The sequence below is a fragment of the Macaca thibetana genome, chromosome 19, assembly GCF_024542745.1.
Source record: "Macaca thibetana thibetana isolate TM-01 chromosome 19, ASM2454274v1, whole genome shotgun sequence".
Classification (NCBI taxonomy): domain Eukaryota; kingdom Metazoa; phylum Chordata; class Mammalia; order Primates; family Cercopithecidae; genus Macaca; species Macaca thibetana.
The window spans coordinates 34,864,256-34,882,234 of record NC_065596.1 but is presented as its reverse complement, the minus strand read 5'-3'; the positions used below and the strand labels follow the sequence as shown (position 1 = coordinate 34,882,234).

At 49.0% G+C, this 17,979-nt stretch overlaps 1 protein-coding gene across 1 annotated transcript; it reads left to right on the top strand.

Moving 5' to 3' along the window:
• Nucleotides 1–7,795: 7,795 nt before the first annotated feature.
• LILRA5 (leukocyte immunoglobulin like receptor A5) lies at nt 7,796–14,489 on the top strand. The gene is made up of 7 exons (XM_050771934.1): nt 7,796–7,945; nt 8,339–8,423; nt 8,587–8,622; nt 8,810–9,094; nt 9,242–9,544; nt 13,424–13,474; nt 13,622–14,489. Exons 1-7 carry the CDS (start codon nt 7,943–7,945, stop codon nt 13,756–13,758), a joined length of 900 nt encoding a protein of 299 aa, XP_050627891.1. The 5' UTR covers nt 7,796–7,942; the 3' UTR covers nt 13,759–14,489.
• Nucleotides 14,490–17,979: the final 3,490 nt, after the last annotated feature.

The following is a 17,979-nucleotide window of genomic DNA, read 5'->3' as shown; positions in this document are numbered from 1 at the left end:
TAATTAAATTATTTAGACAATATCTACATTTTAGAGAATTATAAAATTTTCCATCAAATTAAATATCTCTTCTAGGATTACAGGCGTGAGCCACCTCACCCGGCTTTTGGATGCCGTTGTTGTTGTTGTTTTAATGTTACTCTATTTTTTTAGATTCAGGTGCTACACACGCAGGTTCCTTACATGGATGCATTGTGTTCTGGTGAGGTTTAGGTGTCTAGGGCACGCATTACCCATATAGCTCACCAGATATTAGCGGGGAGGCAAAGGGGATACTTCTCCATCCCCAAGAGCCTAAATAACATTTCCACATGGGGCCCAGGTGAAGGTCTCTGCAGGATCCCCCCGCTTGGGTGGGCTCAGCTGTCACCCAGGGGTCCAGTGCGGGGACTGGTAACCCATGGGCCTGCCGGTTGGAGCGGGGGTCTCACCTGCTTGCCCGTCGCTGAGCTCCACCACCAGCCAGGGAAAGATGAAGGCGCCAAGGGCAAAGCCTCTGGTTAGTATGACAGCTCTGCAGCATTAGCAGCTGTTTATCGTTACGGCCTCAGTGTGACCGCTCTTGGAGCCCTGATCACAGACTGCCCTGTCCTCGCTGCCTCTCCACCTGTCTCAGCAACCTCTCGCTGTCTTGCCCAGTGCCACCTCTCCGTGTCTCTCACCCATTGCCACCCCTCCGCGGATCGCTGACTGTCACCATCTCTGCTGTCCAGCCATCTGGCCTCTCTGCTAATTGTCCCTGCCTCGGCTGAAAGTCTGTGCCTCTCACTCGCTGTCCTCATCATCCTTTCCTGGTCACTAGATGATGCGGGCAAGGTGAGCTCCCAGATTGGGGCATAGCCCAGGACAGTTCTTGGCTTTGCCTAAGAAAGAATTTAGGCCGGGCGCGGTGGCTCACACCTGTCATCCCAGCACTGTGGGAGGCTCAGGTGGGTGGATCACTTGAGGTCAGGAGTCCGAGACCAGCCTGGCCAACACGGTAAAACCCCCTCTCTACTAAAAAACTACAAAAGGCCGGGCGCGGTGGCTCAAGCCTGTAATCCCAGCACTTTGGGAGGCCGAGGCGGGCGGATCACAAGGTCAGGAGATCGAGACCACAGTGAAACCCCGTCTCTACTAAAAATACAAAAAATTAGCCGGGCGCGGTGGCGGGCGCCTGTAGTCCTAGCTACTCAGGAGGCTGAGGCAGGAGAATGGCATGAACCCAGGAGGCGGAGCTTGCAGTGAGCCGAGATCGCGCCACTGCACTCCAGCCTGGGCAACAGCGTGAGACTCCGTCTCAAAAAAAAAAAAAAAAAAAAAAAAAAACTACAAAAACTAGCAGGGCGTGGTGGTGGGCGCCTGTAATCCCAGCCACTTAGGAGCTTGAGGCGGAGGTTGCAGTGAGCCGAGATGGCGCCATTGCACTTCAGCCTGGGCAACACACCCAAACTCCGTCTCAAAAAAAATAAAAAAATAATAAATAAATAAAATAAAACAAAATTTAAGGGTGAGCTAGTGTTACCTAACCCCTTAAGGGTTACGCCAACCTCTCGTCAAGCGGCCATGCACAGCAGCAGCAGCAGCAGAGGTACTCCGCCTCAGGTAGCAGGGCTGCCCCGCAGGCAGGGTGCCCAGAACAGCAGCCTAGAAACACAGCTGCAGGCCGGGCGCGGTGGCTCAAGCCTGTAATCCCAGCACTTTGGGAGGCCGAGACGGGCGGATCAGGAGGTCAGGAGATCGAGACCATCCTGGCTAACACGGTGAAACCCCGTCTCTACTAAAAAATACAAAAAACTAGCCGGGCGAGGTGGCGGGCGCCTGTAGTCCCAGCTACTCGGGAGGCTGAGGCAGGAGAATGGCGGGAACCCGGGAGGCGGAGCTTGCAGTGAGCTGAGATCCGGCCACAGCACTCCAGCCTGGGCGACAGAGCGAGACTCTGTCTCAAAAAAAAAAAAAAAAGAAAAGAAACACAGCTGCAGTCACTCTTGTACCTGCTTTTAATTATAGGCAAATTAAAGGGCACGTATGCAGAAATTCCTAGGAAAGGGTCGTAACTTCCGGTCAGTGGGTCTTCGCCTTGGAAAAGGGCGGTAACTTCCGGGCGTTGCCATGGCAATGGTAAACTGAGATGCCACGCTGGTGGGCGTGTCTTAAGAACAGCGGCTTCTACCCCTCCTCCCGCCCTATATTAACTAGGTGTCAATCTGGGGTGGCGTCTGAGTCCCCGCCTCCAAAGTCCCACATCCTACCTCAGAACTTCTGAGAAAGCTTTTTCCCCTCCCACCCTGGGTTTTCCCATCCGAATAAGAAGGAGCTGCCTGGAAGTGACCCCCAAAGCCCTTTCATTTCTGACTTCCTGCGGCATCTGGGTTGTGGCTCATCCTAGACCTGCCCCAGTCTCCAACCCTCCCTGGGCCTGGTCGGCTCCTACCAATAACTATGTGTTGCAAGGGTTACAAAGCCAGGAGAGGCAGCCGCAGGTACGTGTAATTGTATCCATCAGTGCTGGGGTCTGAGATTCGTGAGATGAAGCCACAATATTAGGAGAAAGCGAAGATTTGTAAAAACCCCACTGGTTTAGAATCTCCCCTCTCTCATGTATCACACAAAGTGGTTCAGATTTTCTACTAAAAGCAACACCCAGCACAGCTATGCATGACTCCCAGGCCCCGACCCTGTCCTGCAAGATGGGTGATGAGTAGAGGAAGGAGCACAGGCTGGGTCAGGAGGAGTTGGGGTCCAGCCTGACTTGGACACGGGGAAGATGCTGGGGCTGATGGAGGAGGAAGAGAGGCAGGCAAGTTGGAGAGAGGAAAGACGGACGCTCCCTTGGCAGTTATTTCTCATTTCCAAGAGCTCCTGAGGGTGAACCCCTCACCCACACCTGCAGGGTCCCTGAGTCCTCTGAGGACAGGAAAGGAGGCTGCTCAGGCCTCGGTGGGATCTGACTGTGATGAGGCTGGAGTCCACCAAAGACCTGCTCCTTTAGAGAGAAGCACCCCAGCTGTGGGTGCCGCTCACACGGTCCCTCCTGTGCTCACCTGGAGGCCTCTGTGCTCAGGGAACTCCTGAGACTAAGGAGGGGCCGTGCACCTGCTCCCTGGATGAGTTAGGGAATTAGTCACAGCACGGCTTGTGTGTCATTCATTTCTACCCTGCCTTTTCCGTGCACACTTGTCTATTGTTCCTCTCTGTTCTTCTGAAACATTTAAAGCAATACATGAATATATAAACTTATCATTTTAATTTGGGACTTGATTTCATTTATATATTTGCTTTAGAAAATAGTTTCTTATTTACGTTAAGTTTTCCTATCCTAAACTTTTAAAATTGAGGTTTATTGATGAACTTAAGAAGTGTCTTGAAATTTTATTTATGACTTTTATATATTTATTTCAATGTAAGCAATTATTCAATCACTTTAATAATCTGTAAATGAGGCCTTTGATTCCTTATAAATAAAAGCTAGGTACACATGATACAGTAAATGGTTTGAGTACATTTATTTTATTTTATACCACTTACTACAGAATTTCTTAATTCCAATTATTTTCAATTGATCCCCTCTAATTTACTAATAAAATATATATAACTCACAAGAAAGTTGAAATTTCACTTTATTTCTAAATTGCATGGCAATATTTCTCATGTCAAATATTAATATATAACTACATATTAAAAATCTAAAGTATTATATAGATGTATCTATAAATGATTATGTAAGTTGCATCTGAATGTATTTGTGTTTTTATCTACATATGTATACTTGTCCATGTGCTTAGTATGTTTGACGTAGTGTGGGTCTTTACCTGCTTGTTATTCATCTTCCCACCTACATTCACACTTCATACAAGCAGAAATAGGCCGGGCGTGTGGCTTATGCCTGTAATCCCAGCACTTTGGGAGGCCGAGGCAGGTGGATCACGCGGTCAGGAGATCAAGACCATCCTGGCTAACACGGTGAAACCTTGTCTCTACTAAAAATACAACAATAACAAAAATTAGCCGGGTGTGGTGGCAGGCGCCTGTAGTCCCAGCTACTCGGGAGGCTGAGGCAGGAGAATGGCATGAACCTGGGAGGTGGAGGTTGCAGTGAGCCGAGATCGCGCTACTGTACTCCAGCCTTGGCAACAGAGTGAGATTTTGTCTCAGGAAAAAAAAAAAAAAAAGCAAAAAAAAGAACTCCAGGTATTATCTCAGACAACGAGAGACTGTTCCATCTTGGTGCATTGGTGAGAGTACACCACCACCATTTAGAATATATACATTTGTACATGTGCATGTGTGTACGTCACATGTTAGGTGTCCTTGCCTATATGAAGAATTAGTTAATGAGAGACTAAATGGAAGAAGAAACCCTAGGTGAACTGGCTGAGCTGGAGTGAAGGAGAGGCAGCCCCAGGCCTTCACTCTTTGGATTCCTGATATTCAGGAGCCCCTGAGCTTCCTCATCCGTGGAGCCTGGGTCTTCAGCTGGTGAATAAGCGGAAAGACACATCTATGGAGGAATTAGGTCATGTGGTCCGTGTTGTACACTGAACAGAGAGTAGTTGAAGGATCAGTTATTTCTGTTGCAGAAGATGATTTTTCTTGCAGATCCTGAACTCTGAGGTACAGCAAAACTCTTGTCAAAAAATGACTCCGGAGCAAAATTTAAATTCAAAGAACACAAGAAGGCTGAAATAACTTAGTGAGGACGCAGCCGAGGGAGGGTTGATTGAGGAACTCCATAAAAGTCATGTTGAGAGACATAGGGAACTATAACAATGCAGAGCCCAGGGGGAGAGGCTGGGCTGAGATCTCTTCAAGAACCTCTCCTTCTCCTTCCCCTTGGATTCTCAGAAGTAGCTGATACCCTCCGTCTGACACAAAACATTTCTGATTTCTCCAAACATCTCACATACGTTTCCCCCTGATTATTTCTCCCCCAACTCTGTATTTGCTTCTCTCTGTCTCTATATCTATGTGTTCCCTTCTCCTGTCTGTTTCATTATTTCTTTCTCTGTTCTGTATCAATGTCTCTTTTTGTCTCTGTCTCTCTCTCTTCTTCTCTTCTCAGTTGACCTAAACTTAGAGCTGATATTAGCGCTCAGTGATTTGAACGTCTCACAGGTATTTTTCTGAGATCATCTCAAATCCCCATGCACACACTGTCACTACACTTGTAGGTAATATGATAATTACCTGTCAGCAAGAAAATGACCTCATGGTGTCCCAAACTTTACCTCAGAGATAAGATGTCCCCTTCTGCCCACATGCTCAGACTGAATCCCTGGCAGTTACTTTCCCAGTGAGAAATGGCATTTGGTAAGCGGATTTTCTGTGTACATAGAGAGCCATATTCTTAGAGACATAGAATGCCGGTCATAAAATAATAATATGGAATGGGCATACAATTCTCTTTTTCCCTCGAGGGTCAAAAATAGAACAAAAAAAAAAATGAAGTACAAGTATTTTCTGAGAGTTCCTTAAATGTAGAATCATCCTAAACTTCTGCTTCCAGGGCTATCTGGCATCTCTTGTTTACCTTCTCTGTTGTAGCCCTGTCTGAAACATTCTCTGAACACGCCAAACTTCCCAGCCTTCACTCTCCTGCTTGTACAAGGAGTATGAGTGTATTTAGCCCTTGGCCCCTGTTTACACATCTGTTTTCTGATGGCAACAGCTACCTAGGACATTCGAAAGGATCTGCGATAGCACGTTGTGCTTTGGTTGGAGACGGATGTACGTCTGTGGAAACCTGGTAAGTGCAAAATCCTATACTTGGATCTCCTTTCTGGGAGCAGGGTGCACTTTAGTGCACGGATAATCTTACGTTCACAGAACATTTCTGGGATTAGTGTGAAGAAGGTAAACTCTATATCCTATTTGAAGAATTAGAAATCTTTTTACAAAAAGAGAGACTGAGTGTTCAAGGCTTAGGGAGCAAGAATAACCAGGGACTATCAATGTGCTGGGGTCCAAATGCAATGCTGACAGTTATCAGATTTTTAAATGTTTTGATATTCCACAGACTTTTGCACGTATTTCAGATCCATTGGGACCTAAAGTTAAAGATTCCAAAAGTCATTGCTCCAGTCAGTCCTGAAGCAGTAAGAATTTGGTCTGTTCTGACTGCTGAGATCCCAGCCACAAATGCTATGGGATGGGGATTTTTCTGTCACTAGCTCAGAATGTAAGATATGTCTCATGTAATCCCTAATTGTGCCTTCATAAAAATCACTTTGGGCCAAGCGCAGTGGCTCACGCCTGTAATCTCAGCACTTTGGGAGGCTGAGGTGGATGAATCATGAGGTCAGAAGTTCAAGACCAGCTTGACCAACATGGTGAAACCCCGACTCTGCTAAAAATACAAAAAGAGCCGGGCGTGGTGATGGGTGCCTGTAATCCCAGCTACTCGGGAGGCTGAGGCAGGAGAATTGCTTGAACCCACGCGTCAGAGGTTGCAGTGAGCTGAGATCACACCGCTGCACTCCAGCCTGGGTAACAGTGAGACTCCAACTCAGGTGAAAAAAAAAAAAGACATATAAACCAATGAAACAGAATAAAGGACCCAAAAATGAAGGCACGTATCTACAGCCAGCTGATCTTTGACAAAACTGACAAAAACATACACTGGGGGTAAGTGTTATTTCTTTGTCTTGCCTGATTGCTCCGGCAAGGACCTCCAGCACTACGTCGAATCCGAGTGGTGAGAGCGGACATCTTTGTCTTACTCCAGTTCTTAGGGGGAAAGCTTTCTGCTTTTCCCTGTTTGCTCTATTGGCTGTGATTTCGTCGCCTATGGTCTTTAGTATTTTGAGGTATGTCCTTCTATGCCTTGTTTGTTGAGAATTTTTATCCTGAAGGGATGCAGGATTTTACCAAATGCTTTTTCTGCATCTCTATGACATAATCATAGAGACTGAAACCGGAGTCCTCTCATGTCCCCACCCCTCATGTCTTAATCTAGTCTAGAAATTAACTGTGATTGAGTCTCTGCCATGAGCCAAGTGCCGCTGGCCCTCACATCCGCTGTGATGAGTGAGGTTCATGACAGCAGGCTCCACACAGGGAAACTGAGGCTCAGAGACGAGGTAGTACTGCCCAAGATCACGCAGGCCATAGATAATAATCAGGAATTACATAGAAATCAATTCCCCACTGGCTGGGTGTGGTGGCTCACGCCTGTAATCCCAGCACTTTGGGAGGCCGAGGCGGACGGATCATGAGGTCAGGAGATCAAGACCATCCTAGCTAACACGGTGAAACCCCGTCTCTAATAAAAATACAAAAAAAGTAGCCGGGCGTGGTGGTGGGCACCTGTAGTCCCAGCTGCTCGGGAAGCTGAGGCAGGAGAATGGCGTGAACCCGGGAGGTGGAGCTTGCAGTGTGCCAAGATTGTGCCACTGCACTCTAGCCTGGGTGACAGGTCAAGATTCCATCTCAGAAAAAAAAAAAAAAAAAAAGAAAGAAAGAAATTGTTGAGAGAGTTGTCCCCTCTCCGCAAACCAGAGCCCAAATCTAAGTAATGTACCCACAAAAATTAAAAAATAAATAGATACATAAGAATAAAAATTTCAAAACAAAGCCTAAGTAATTACTCTGAAAATGTTGAACTTGGATTGAGGTGTGGAGGGAAACCCAAAGAAACAAAAGGCACAGTGGAGGCAGAAATGATTCAGAGGTTTGTTCCGGAGGTGGGGTGGAAGTAGACTCTGTTGCAAAAAAACAAAAAAAAAATTAAGAGAAGTAAAAGAAAAAGAGTACTATTGGTTAGAAAAGAAACACTCCAGGGCCACGAAAGGGTCATGATTTCTTCCCCTATTTCCCTGCATTTCTCTTCTGTGCTCATTGCCACTCACAGCTCAGCCTGGGCTGCACAGCCCGGTGTCAGGTGCGTCTCTGCTGACCTGGGTCTGCCTGCAGCATGGACCTGCATCTTCCCTGAAGCATCTCCAGGGCTGGAGAGACGACTGCCATGGTAAGGACCCCGTGACGCTGAGCTGATGGACGGGCTGAAGGAGGGAGGGAGACCCATGGGGAGGCTCTGAGAGGGAAGAGGAGCCCACGGTCATCCTCGCCTGAAAGGGGCTGACTGAGGAAGTCACCGGGTCTATTTGCTGCTGTGTCCCGGCCCTCAGTGAGATAAAGATAAATCAGGCAGACAGTGACCCAGGGACAGGGAGACCCCATTTCTCTCTGAAATGTCTGCAGAGAGCCTGATGCCCGCCCCCACCTCAGCCCTGGGGAAATGAGAGCCAGGCTCGGGGGGAGGGCGGTTCCCCTTCCTGTGGGCTGAGGATGAGACAACCCTATGACAAGAAGGACCCAGCCTCCGAGCGGCCACACCCTGTGTGTGTCTCTGTCCTGCCAGGCACCATGGTCTCATCCATCTGCACAGCTGCAGCCAGTGGGAGGAGACGCTGTGACCCCTGCCCTCGTGGCTCTGCTCTGCCTCGGTGAGATTGGAAGCAGGGAAGGGGCACCCTAGTCTGGGAGGGACCCCACTCCATAACCAGGGCCTTGTCTATCAGGAAACTCCAGGGTGTTAGCAGGTTCCCAGGGCGGGGAGGGTCTGCTCAGGCTTCAGGGGCAAATCCCTCATAGGGAACTCTCTTCCAGGGCTGAGTCTGGGCCCCAGGACCTGTGTGCAGGCAGGTGAGTCTGTCCCCAGCTGTCCTAGGTCCCTCCTCCTCACTGGGGACAAAGGGCCACCCATGGGCAGCTGGGGGAGGAGACAGCAGTTCTGGGTGACTGATGGCGACATCTGAAGGGTCCTGGGACTGGGAGCTGGGATCTGAAGGCTGAGGGACGTCTTGGGATGCAGCCTCTGATTTCCTTCCAGGGCCCCTCCCCAAACCCGCCCTCTGGGCTGAGCCAGGCTCTGTGATCATCCGGGGGAACCCCGTGACCATCTGGTGTCGGGGGACCCTGGAGGCCCAGGAGTACCGTCTGGATAAAGAGGGAAGGACAGCGCCCTGGAACACACAGAACCCACTGGAGCCCAGGAACAAGGCCAGATTCTCCATCCCATACATGACAGAGCACCATGCAGGGAGATTTCGCTGTTACTATCTCAGCCCTGAAGGCTGGTCAGAGCCCAGTGACCCCCTGGAGCTGGTGGTGACAGGTGAGAGGACACTCGGGGGTCCCAGCCCCAGGCTCTGTCCTCAGGAAGGGGGTCGGCTCTCAGGGGCGTCTCCCTCTCACAGCCCAGCCCTGGGGGATGATGTGGGAGGTGGGAGCCCATTAAACACGGTGCCTCCTTCTCTCCTAGGATTCTACAGCAAACCCACCCTCTCAGTCCTGCCCAGCCCTGTGGTGGCCTCAGGAGGGAACGTGACCCTCCTGTGTGGCTCACGGCTAAGATTCGACAGGTTCATTCTGACTGAGGAAGGAGACCACAATCTCTCCTGGACCTCAAACTCACAGCTGTCTCTTAGTGGGCAGTTCCAGGCCCTGTTCCCTGTGGGCCCCGTGACCCCCAGCCACAGGTGGACGTTCAGATGCTATGGCTCTCGCAGGCATATCCTACAGGTGTGGTCAGAACCCAGTGACCTCCTGGAGATTCCGGTCTCAGGTGAGGAAGCCACAGCCTTCTCTAGTACAATTTAGGGGAGCCAGGCAGGTTGTGGAGACTCTTACCTGCAGGGCAGCCCCTGCTAAGAAAGAAAAAAAGGGGAAGGAGAATACAGAAATCCTAGGGATACAAGTTCAGAGTGAGAAAAACAGAGCAAAGGCCAGGCGTGGTGGCTCACGCCTGTAATCCCAGCACTTTGGGAGGCTGAGGCGGGTGGATCACCTGATGTCAGGAGTTCAAGAACAGCCTGGCCAACACGGTGAAACCCCATCTCTATTAAAAATATAAAAATAGCTGCGTGTGGTGATACACACTTGTAATCCCAGCTATTTGGGAGGCTGAGGCAGGAGAATCGCTTGAATCTGGGAGGCAGAGGTTGCAGTGAGCCAAGATTGTGTCATTGCACTCCAACCTGGGTGACAGAGCGAGATTCCATCTCAAAAAAAAAAAAAAAAAGGCCAGGCGCAGTGGCTCACGCCTGTAATCCCAGCACTTTCGGAGGCTGAGGTGGGCGGATCACGAGGTCAGGAGATCGAGACCATCCTGGCTAACACGGTGAAACCCCGTCTCTACTAAAAACACAAAGAATTAGCCGGGCGAGGTGGCGGGCGCCTGTAGTCCCAGCCACTCGGGAGGCTGAGGCAGGAGAACGGCGTGAACCCAGGAGGCAGAAGTTGCAGTGAGCCGAGATCGTGCCACTGCACTCCAGTCTGACTCCATCTCAAAAAAAAAAAAAAAAAAAAAAAAAGAGGAAAAGAAAAAGAAAAACAGAGCAAGGAAGACTCCAGACGGAGGTTTACAGAAGGAAACAGCCCCTGCACTCCCGGCTCCTTTCCCCTGCAGGTGTGTCTAGAATGCCCTTCCTCCTGACCCCACAGGGCCCTGTTGTGGTCCCTGGAGAGAACCTGACCCTCCAGTGTCACTCTGATGTAGGCTATGACAGGTTCACTATACATGGAGGACAGACATGACCTCCTCCAGCACCCTGGCCAGCAGCCCCAGGCGGGGCTCTCCCAGGATGACTTCCCCCTGGGCTTGGAAGTGACCCCCAAAACCCCCTCATTTCTGACCTTCTGGGGCATCTGAGATGTGGCTCATCCCAGACCTAGAAAAGCAGCTCCTATCAGTAACCCTAAGACCTGGTCTGCTCTTGCCAATAGCGACACCTCGCAAGGGTTAGAAAGCCAAGAGGGGCAGCTGCAGGTACATGTAATCGTATCCATCCGTCCTGGGGTCTGAGATTTGTGAGATGAAGCCACAAAATTACGAGAAAGGAAGAGTTACAAAAAAACCCACTGTTTAGAATCTCCCCTCTCTCACACATCACACGAAGTTGTTTCAGATTTTCTACTAAAAACCATGCAGCTCTACAAGACTCCCAGGCCCCCACCCTATCCTGCAGGATGAGCGATGAGCAGAGGAAGGAGAACAGACCTGGTGAGCAGGATTTGGGGTCCAGGCCTGACTTGGAACATGGGGAAGATGCTGGGGCTGGTGGAGGAGGAAGAGAGGCAGGCAAGTTGGAGAGAGGACAGATGGACCCTCCCTTGGCAGCTCTCACTTCTTGTTTCCATGAGATCCTGAAGATGGAGCCCCTCACCCACACCTGCAGGGTCCCTGGGCCCACTCAGGACAGGGGAGGACGCTGCTCCGGCCTCGGTGGGATCTGACTGTGATGAGGGTGGAACCCACCCCAGACCTGCTCCTTTAAAGAGAAGCACCCCAGCTGTGGGTGCCACTCTCATGGCCCCTCCTGTCTTCAACCGGAGGCCTCTTTGCTCAGGGCACCCCTGAGACGAAGGAGGGGCCGTGCACCTGCTCCCAGCAGTAACTTAGGAACTTATTCACGGCACATCTTGTCTGCTGTTCATTGCTACTCTGCATTTGCTGGACATGCTTGTCTATTTTCTCTCTCTTCTTCTGAATCTTTTAAAACAATATTTGAATATTTAAATTTGTCTCTTTAAGATATGTGGATTTATGATTTAAAAACCAGTAATTCCACTCCCATTGTTGTGGGGTGTAATTCAATATTTACATTTGCTTTATAAAATTAGTTGTTAACGACAAGTATTTCTATTATTAATATATAAAATTGAAGTTTATGAATGAAGTTAATAAGTGTTTTGAAGTTCTGTTCATAAGAATGTGTACATTTAGTCTAAAGAATTCTTCAACTACTTTAATTATTTTTAAGTGAAATATTTGATTCATTTATATTTCTTTTTTTTTTTTTTTTTTGAGATGGAGTCTTGCTCTGTCACCCAGGCTGGAGTGCAGTGGTGCAGTCTCAGCTCATTGCAAGCTCTGCTTCCTGGGTTCACCCCATTCTCCTGCCTCAGCCTCCCAAGTAGCTGGGACTACAGGTGCCCGCCACCATGCCTGGCTAGTATTTTCAGTAGAGACAGGGTTTCACCGTGTTAGCCAGGATGGTCTCGATCTCCTGACCTCGTGATCCACCCGCCTCAGCCTCCCAAAGTGCTGGGATTACAGGTGTGAGCCACCGTGCCCAGCCTGATTAATTTATATTTCTAAGTAAGATATACACATGAGAAAGCTTTTAGTTTGAGTATATTCATTTAATTTCATATTAGCTTGCTATGACATTTTTCCCTTTCCATTATCTTTCAACTGATCTCCCCAAATTTACTGATAAAATTTATATTAACTATAAGAAAATTGAAAATTTTTTTTATTTCTAAACTGCATATCAATTTTTGTCACTTCAAGTATTAATATGCATGTAATTGCATCTTAAATAAATATCTAAAGTTTAACATATATACATACTTATGTATGGTTATATAAGTTACATCTGAATATAAGTGTAGGTATATCTGCATATATTTTTTATATGTATATCTACATGCTTAATGTATTTCACATCACGGGCTTTTACACGTTTGTTATTGGTCTTCTCACTTAGATTTGCACTTTATAAAATCAGAAATTGTTTTTTGTTTGTTTGTTTGAGACGGAATCTTGCCCTGTCGCCCAAGCTGGAGTGCAGTGGCACGACCTGGGCTCACTGCAACCTCCGCCTCCCAGTCTCAAGCGATTCTCCTGTTTCAGACGCCCGAGTAGCTGGGATTATAAGCATGTACCACCACGCCCAACTAATTTTTTTTATCTTTAGTAGAGACAGGGTTTCACCACGTTGGCCAGGCTGGTCTCAAACTCCTGACCTCGTGATCTGCCCTCCTCCCAAAGTGCTGGAATTACAGGCATGAGCCACCGTGCCTAGCCCTAAAAGCAGAAATTGTTTTATGGCCTCTGATAACGTCATATATATATACACACACACACACACACACACACCCCCCACACACATTTATATACATACATATATATATGACTGACTACATGAATAATCAGCTAACTAGATACTTATTGTATGATGAAACACCAGGTGAGGTGGTTGAGGTGGCGTGAAGGGGAGGCAGCTGTTTGTGTTTCTGACATTCAGGAGCCCTTGAGGACCCACCCCTCATGCACGGAGCCTGAGTCCTCAGCTGGTGGATCCGTGAAACTCTTATCTCCAGGGGAATTGGCTCATGTGCTCCTGTGTCCCAGGCTGCACAGACAGCACCCAGGGCTCAGTGACCTCTGTACCGGGGACCAGATCCTGGTCTTTCACGGTGCAGGAAAACTCTTTCCCAAATGACTCAGGAGCAAAAACAAAGGAAAGGTGAAATAATTCAGTGAGGAGACTGGAGGGAACCCTGCTCCAGCAGAGGGAGGGCTTATCGAGGAACTCCATAGAAGTCATGTCGAGAGGCATAGGGAACTAGGAGAATGCAGAGCCCAGGGGAGAGGCTGGGCTGAGATCTCTTCAAGAACTTCTCCTTCCCCTTCCCCTTCCCCTGTTTTGATTTTCAGGAGCAGCTGATAACCTCAGTCCGTCACAAAACAAGTCTGACTCTGGGACTGGTGAGTGAGGAGATGCTCTCAGTTATGGAACTGGCACAGAGGGTCAGGTCCTGTTAAGATGATGTGGGTGCCCTGGGGGTCATCTAGGGGTCCTGGGTGATACTGATCTGCCCTGACCTCTGTGACCTCTTTGTCCACCATCCCCAGCCTCACACCCCCAGGATTACACTGTGGAGAATCTCATCCGCATGGGCGTGGCCGGCTTGATCCTGGTGGTCCTTGGGATTCTGATATTTCAGGATTGGCACAGCCAGAGAAGCCCCCAGGATGCAGCTGGGAGGTGAACAGAAGAGAGGACAATGCACCATTGGGTGCATTGGAGCCTTGGAAGAGAATCTGAAAGTCCCAGGAGGTTCTGGAAGACAATCTGAGGCCTATGCTATCTGGACTGTCTGCTAGCAATTTCTTTTTTTGTTGTTTGTTTTTCTTTTTTCTTTCTTTCTTTCTTTCTTTTTTTTTTTTTTGAGACGGAGTCTCGCTCTGTTGCCAGGCTGGAATGCAGTGGTGGAATCTGGGCTCACTGCAACCTCCGCCTCTTGGGTTCAAGTGATTCTCCTGCCTCAGCCTCTGGCAATTTCTGGAGGGAGGAATGGATGTTTGAGTGCAGGGACACTAGTCTGGGGTGATCTGTAGAGGACCATAAAAATATGATACCTTTCCTTTCTATTAATGTTGACTTCCCTTGGTTGGATTCCCTTCTCTTCCCAGCCCGAGACATGAGGCTACATCCCACATGGCAGCGTTGGGTCCACATCTCCGCACGCCTGTGTACTGTGGTCCATGGCGTGTCAGCCAGTCTTCTTCATTTCTCATTACCACACTCCCTGTGTGCTTTACTGAGCCTCCATCTCTTCAGTTCAGAGTTCCACACCTGACCCAGTAACTAAATCCATGGGAGAAGGTCAGATCCCCACCAGGAAAAGATAAATCCAGAGGGCATCCTAACCTCCTGTCTGTAGCCTTCAAGCCTCTTCACTCTTTTTTTTTTTTTTTTTTTTTTTTTTTTTTTTTTTTTTTTTTTTTTTGAGACGGAGCCTCGCTCTGTTGCCCAGGCTGGAGTGACATGGTGCCAATTTGGCTCACTGCAAGCTCCGCCTCCCAGATTCACACCATTCTCCTGGCTTAGCCTCCCGGGTAGCTGGAGCTACAGGCACCTGCCACCATGCCCGGCTAATTTTTGTATTTTTAGTAGTGACAGGGTTTCACCATGTTGGCCAGGATGGTCTCGATCTCCTGACCTTGTGATCTGCCCACCTCGGCCTCCCAAAGTGCTGGGATTACAGGCTTGAGCCACTGCGCCCGGCCCGACAAACTTCTTTACTCAGCCCACTGATTCAATTCTTACCCAGAAATGCCCTCAAAGACACACCCAGAATAGTGTTTAACCAAATACCTGGGCACCCTGTGAATCAATCAAGTTGACATAAAAGTATCCATCACACCAATAGATCTTCACATCCTAGTACCTTCCTGACACACGGTCATTGCTCAATACATTGCACCGTCAGGCAGACGGCAGGAAGGAAGATATTTTTCATTCGTGGAAACTCAGGAAAAGGAAGTTACTTGGCCCATGTTACACAGCCTGGATGAAATGCAGAGTTAACGCTGCAGTTGCAGTTGAGTTGGCTTCTCTCCTGCCTTCTCCAGCTGCATGTTCTGGGACAAGGTCACTCCTTGGGTGTGGGTTTGGCATGAGGTGGAGGCAGGCTGGTCAGGCAGAATGTGGGGAGTCAGGTGAGACTCAGATCTTGTCTGAAAGATCCCTGGAGCCTGCTGTCTCCTCTGCCTCATCCTTCAGGGGAGGCTGTTCCCCTTCCTAAGACGCCCTTTATGAGGAACCCATGCCCTGTGACACAGCGCTTAGGGCTTGTGACACCTGTGTGTCCATCTGCCCTGCTGGGCTTTGTGGTCTTTATAATTTGTACCTTTGAGGGCCAATGGAAGGTAGTACCAGATCTTGACCCTCATTGCCCTTCTCTGTCTCTGGGAGCTTTGGGGAGAGAGGAGGAATGGAGCTGAGGTAGAAAGACCAGCAGTACTTGTGTTCTGGTCACCCTGCCAACCAAAACAGGATCTGATCCAGACATGATGAAATGAAGAAACCAGCAGGAACCAGCAAAAGGTGACAAAAGAGATCCCTAGCTGTCCTCGTGGCTCACTGGCATAAGACATTCCCACCAGTACCATGACAGTTTACAAATGCCATGGCAAAGACCCAAAAGTTACCACCACCTTTCATTGCAATGACTCAGAAGCTACTGCCCATTTCCTAGAAAGTTCTAAATAACTCTCCCCTCAATCTGCATTGACTTGCTCCTTAATTTGCATATAATATAAGGTAGGTTTACGTGAGTATAAATACAGTTGCCAAGAGCTCAAATGTAGTAGAACTTGGGCGCACTGACTGTGAGTGAGCCCTTCTCTGCAAGGATCAGCCTTATTCAAAAAAAGATTCCTGTTTCACACTATTGGTTTACCTGTGAATCCTGGGTGAAGCCAAGCACCCTCCCAGGCTAAGCCCCGATTTGGGGACTCATCTTTCCTGCAACAGAGTTCCCTTCCCACTTCCAGCTGATGGCCCCTTGGGAGACCCCAGAGGCTCAGGGGCTTGAGTCCTTGAGGAAGGAGAGAATGTGCTCAGCTCCATCTGTGATGCCAGCTCTCAGGGGCCCAGAACGGGCCTGGAGCAGCTTCTATGTGTGGGTCAGGATGAGCTCTCATAGGGGTCCCTCCTCCAGAGCTGTGTTAAGATCCATGGGACCAGCACAAGCAGGTGCATCCTCCCCAGACTTCCTGGTTCAACCCAATGGAGCCATGAGAGTAGTTTTGCAGGCGGCCTGGGTGCACAGAGAACCTGGTGTTATGAGGACTAGGCTGGGTAGTGACTTGGAGTGACAGCCGGGGAAATTGAGGGAGTAGAGCACCCCCTAGGAACTTCAGCTCCAATTCCTTCCCAGAAACCCTCCACAGATCCTCCACCTGGGCTGACCCAGCTTCCTTGATCATCACGGAGCTTCCTACAACCATCTGTTGTCAGAGGTCTCTGCAGGCTGGCACCTGCCATCTATATAAAGTGAGGGTCTCTCAATTCTCAGATACACAGGCCCTGCAGGACTTCATCAACAAGGCGCCTCTCTGCATAGCTTACAAGAGCTCACACACTGCAGGTGGTACGTCTGTGTGTATCACAGCTGGAATGTCTGGTAAAAATGATGTCACCCCCTGCCCCCGGCAGTGACAGGTAGGAGGGAGGATCCGGGTCCCCTCTCCACCGTGGCCCCTCCTGGTAAGCAGAGGGAATCACCCCAGCACCTGGACCCATTTAGATTAAGTAAATTTACTGAGGCTTCAGAGGAAGGTCTTCAGGACTCAGATCTTAGTTATAGATTAAAATAAGTTAGCCACTTATGGCTGGGCGTGGTGGCTCATGCCTGTAATCCCAGCATTTTGGGAGGCTGAGGTGGGCAGATCACAAGGTCAGGAGATCGAGACCATCCTGGCTAACACGGTGAAACACCATCTCAACTAAAAATACAAAAAAATAGCCGGGTGTGGTCGCAGGCACCTGTAGTCCCAGCTACTTGGGAGGCTGAGGCAGGAGAATGGCGGGAACCCAGGAGGCGGAGCTTGCAGTGAGCCGAGATCAGGCCACTGCACTCCAGACTGGATGACAGAGCAAGACTCCATCTCAAAAAACAAAAAAAAGAAGAAGTTAACCACTTATGTCTTTAGGTGAATGCACACTTAACGCATAGACATATAACTTAGAAGGTATATAAGCTCTGGAAACTGTGATTTTGTGTTGGTCTGGCGATATTTTCCCAGCCTTCTCCCTGTACCCGGTTACCTGGCTGCTGATATCCATGTGCTGTCTATAGGGATCTGGGACTGCCCTTTGAAGAGGTGTGTGCTCATTGTCTGTGAAGGCTCATGTGAGCCATCTTGGGCGTACATGCAGATTCCTGGGGAACACATTAGCCACTTGTGAGGGCCACAGGTGAGGCATCTCCCATGGTTCATGCCCGGGTCTCTTGATGGGCCCCACAAGTCAGTTATTAGGCTCTGTAGCAGTTTTTGAGATCTCTGTGTTGGTTACTGTGATGTCTTTCGTCTTTCCCTGGTGCTAGCTCCTTTGGAATGGCTAGACTATTCGGCCGTACCAATTTCCTGAGTGATCTGGGTGGGTGCAGGGTGGATTGGGCTTCTTGGGCAATTTTCCCTGAGGCTGGGAGGCTGTGTGCTCACTCTGCTCCCACTTAGCCCTCTGGTAGGAATTGCACGCCGTGGGAGCTTGCTTGGCACTGAGCTGTGCCACCTTGGAGGAGGGGTAATGCAGAAACACGGTAACGTTTCTTCCTACACTCTTCAAGAATCATTTCTCCTTTTTTTTTTTTTTTTTTTTTTTTCCCTTAATCTGGTTCTGAAGATGCTGCACTGGACTTCTGAATTCTCGCAGAAATATTTCTGTTCATGGACGGGAGTCAAAATGGATGCTCCTAGAG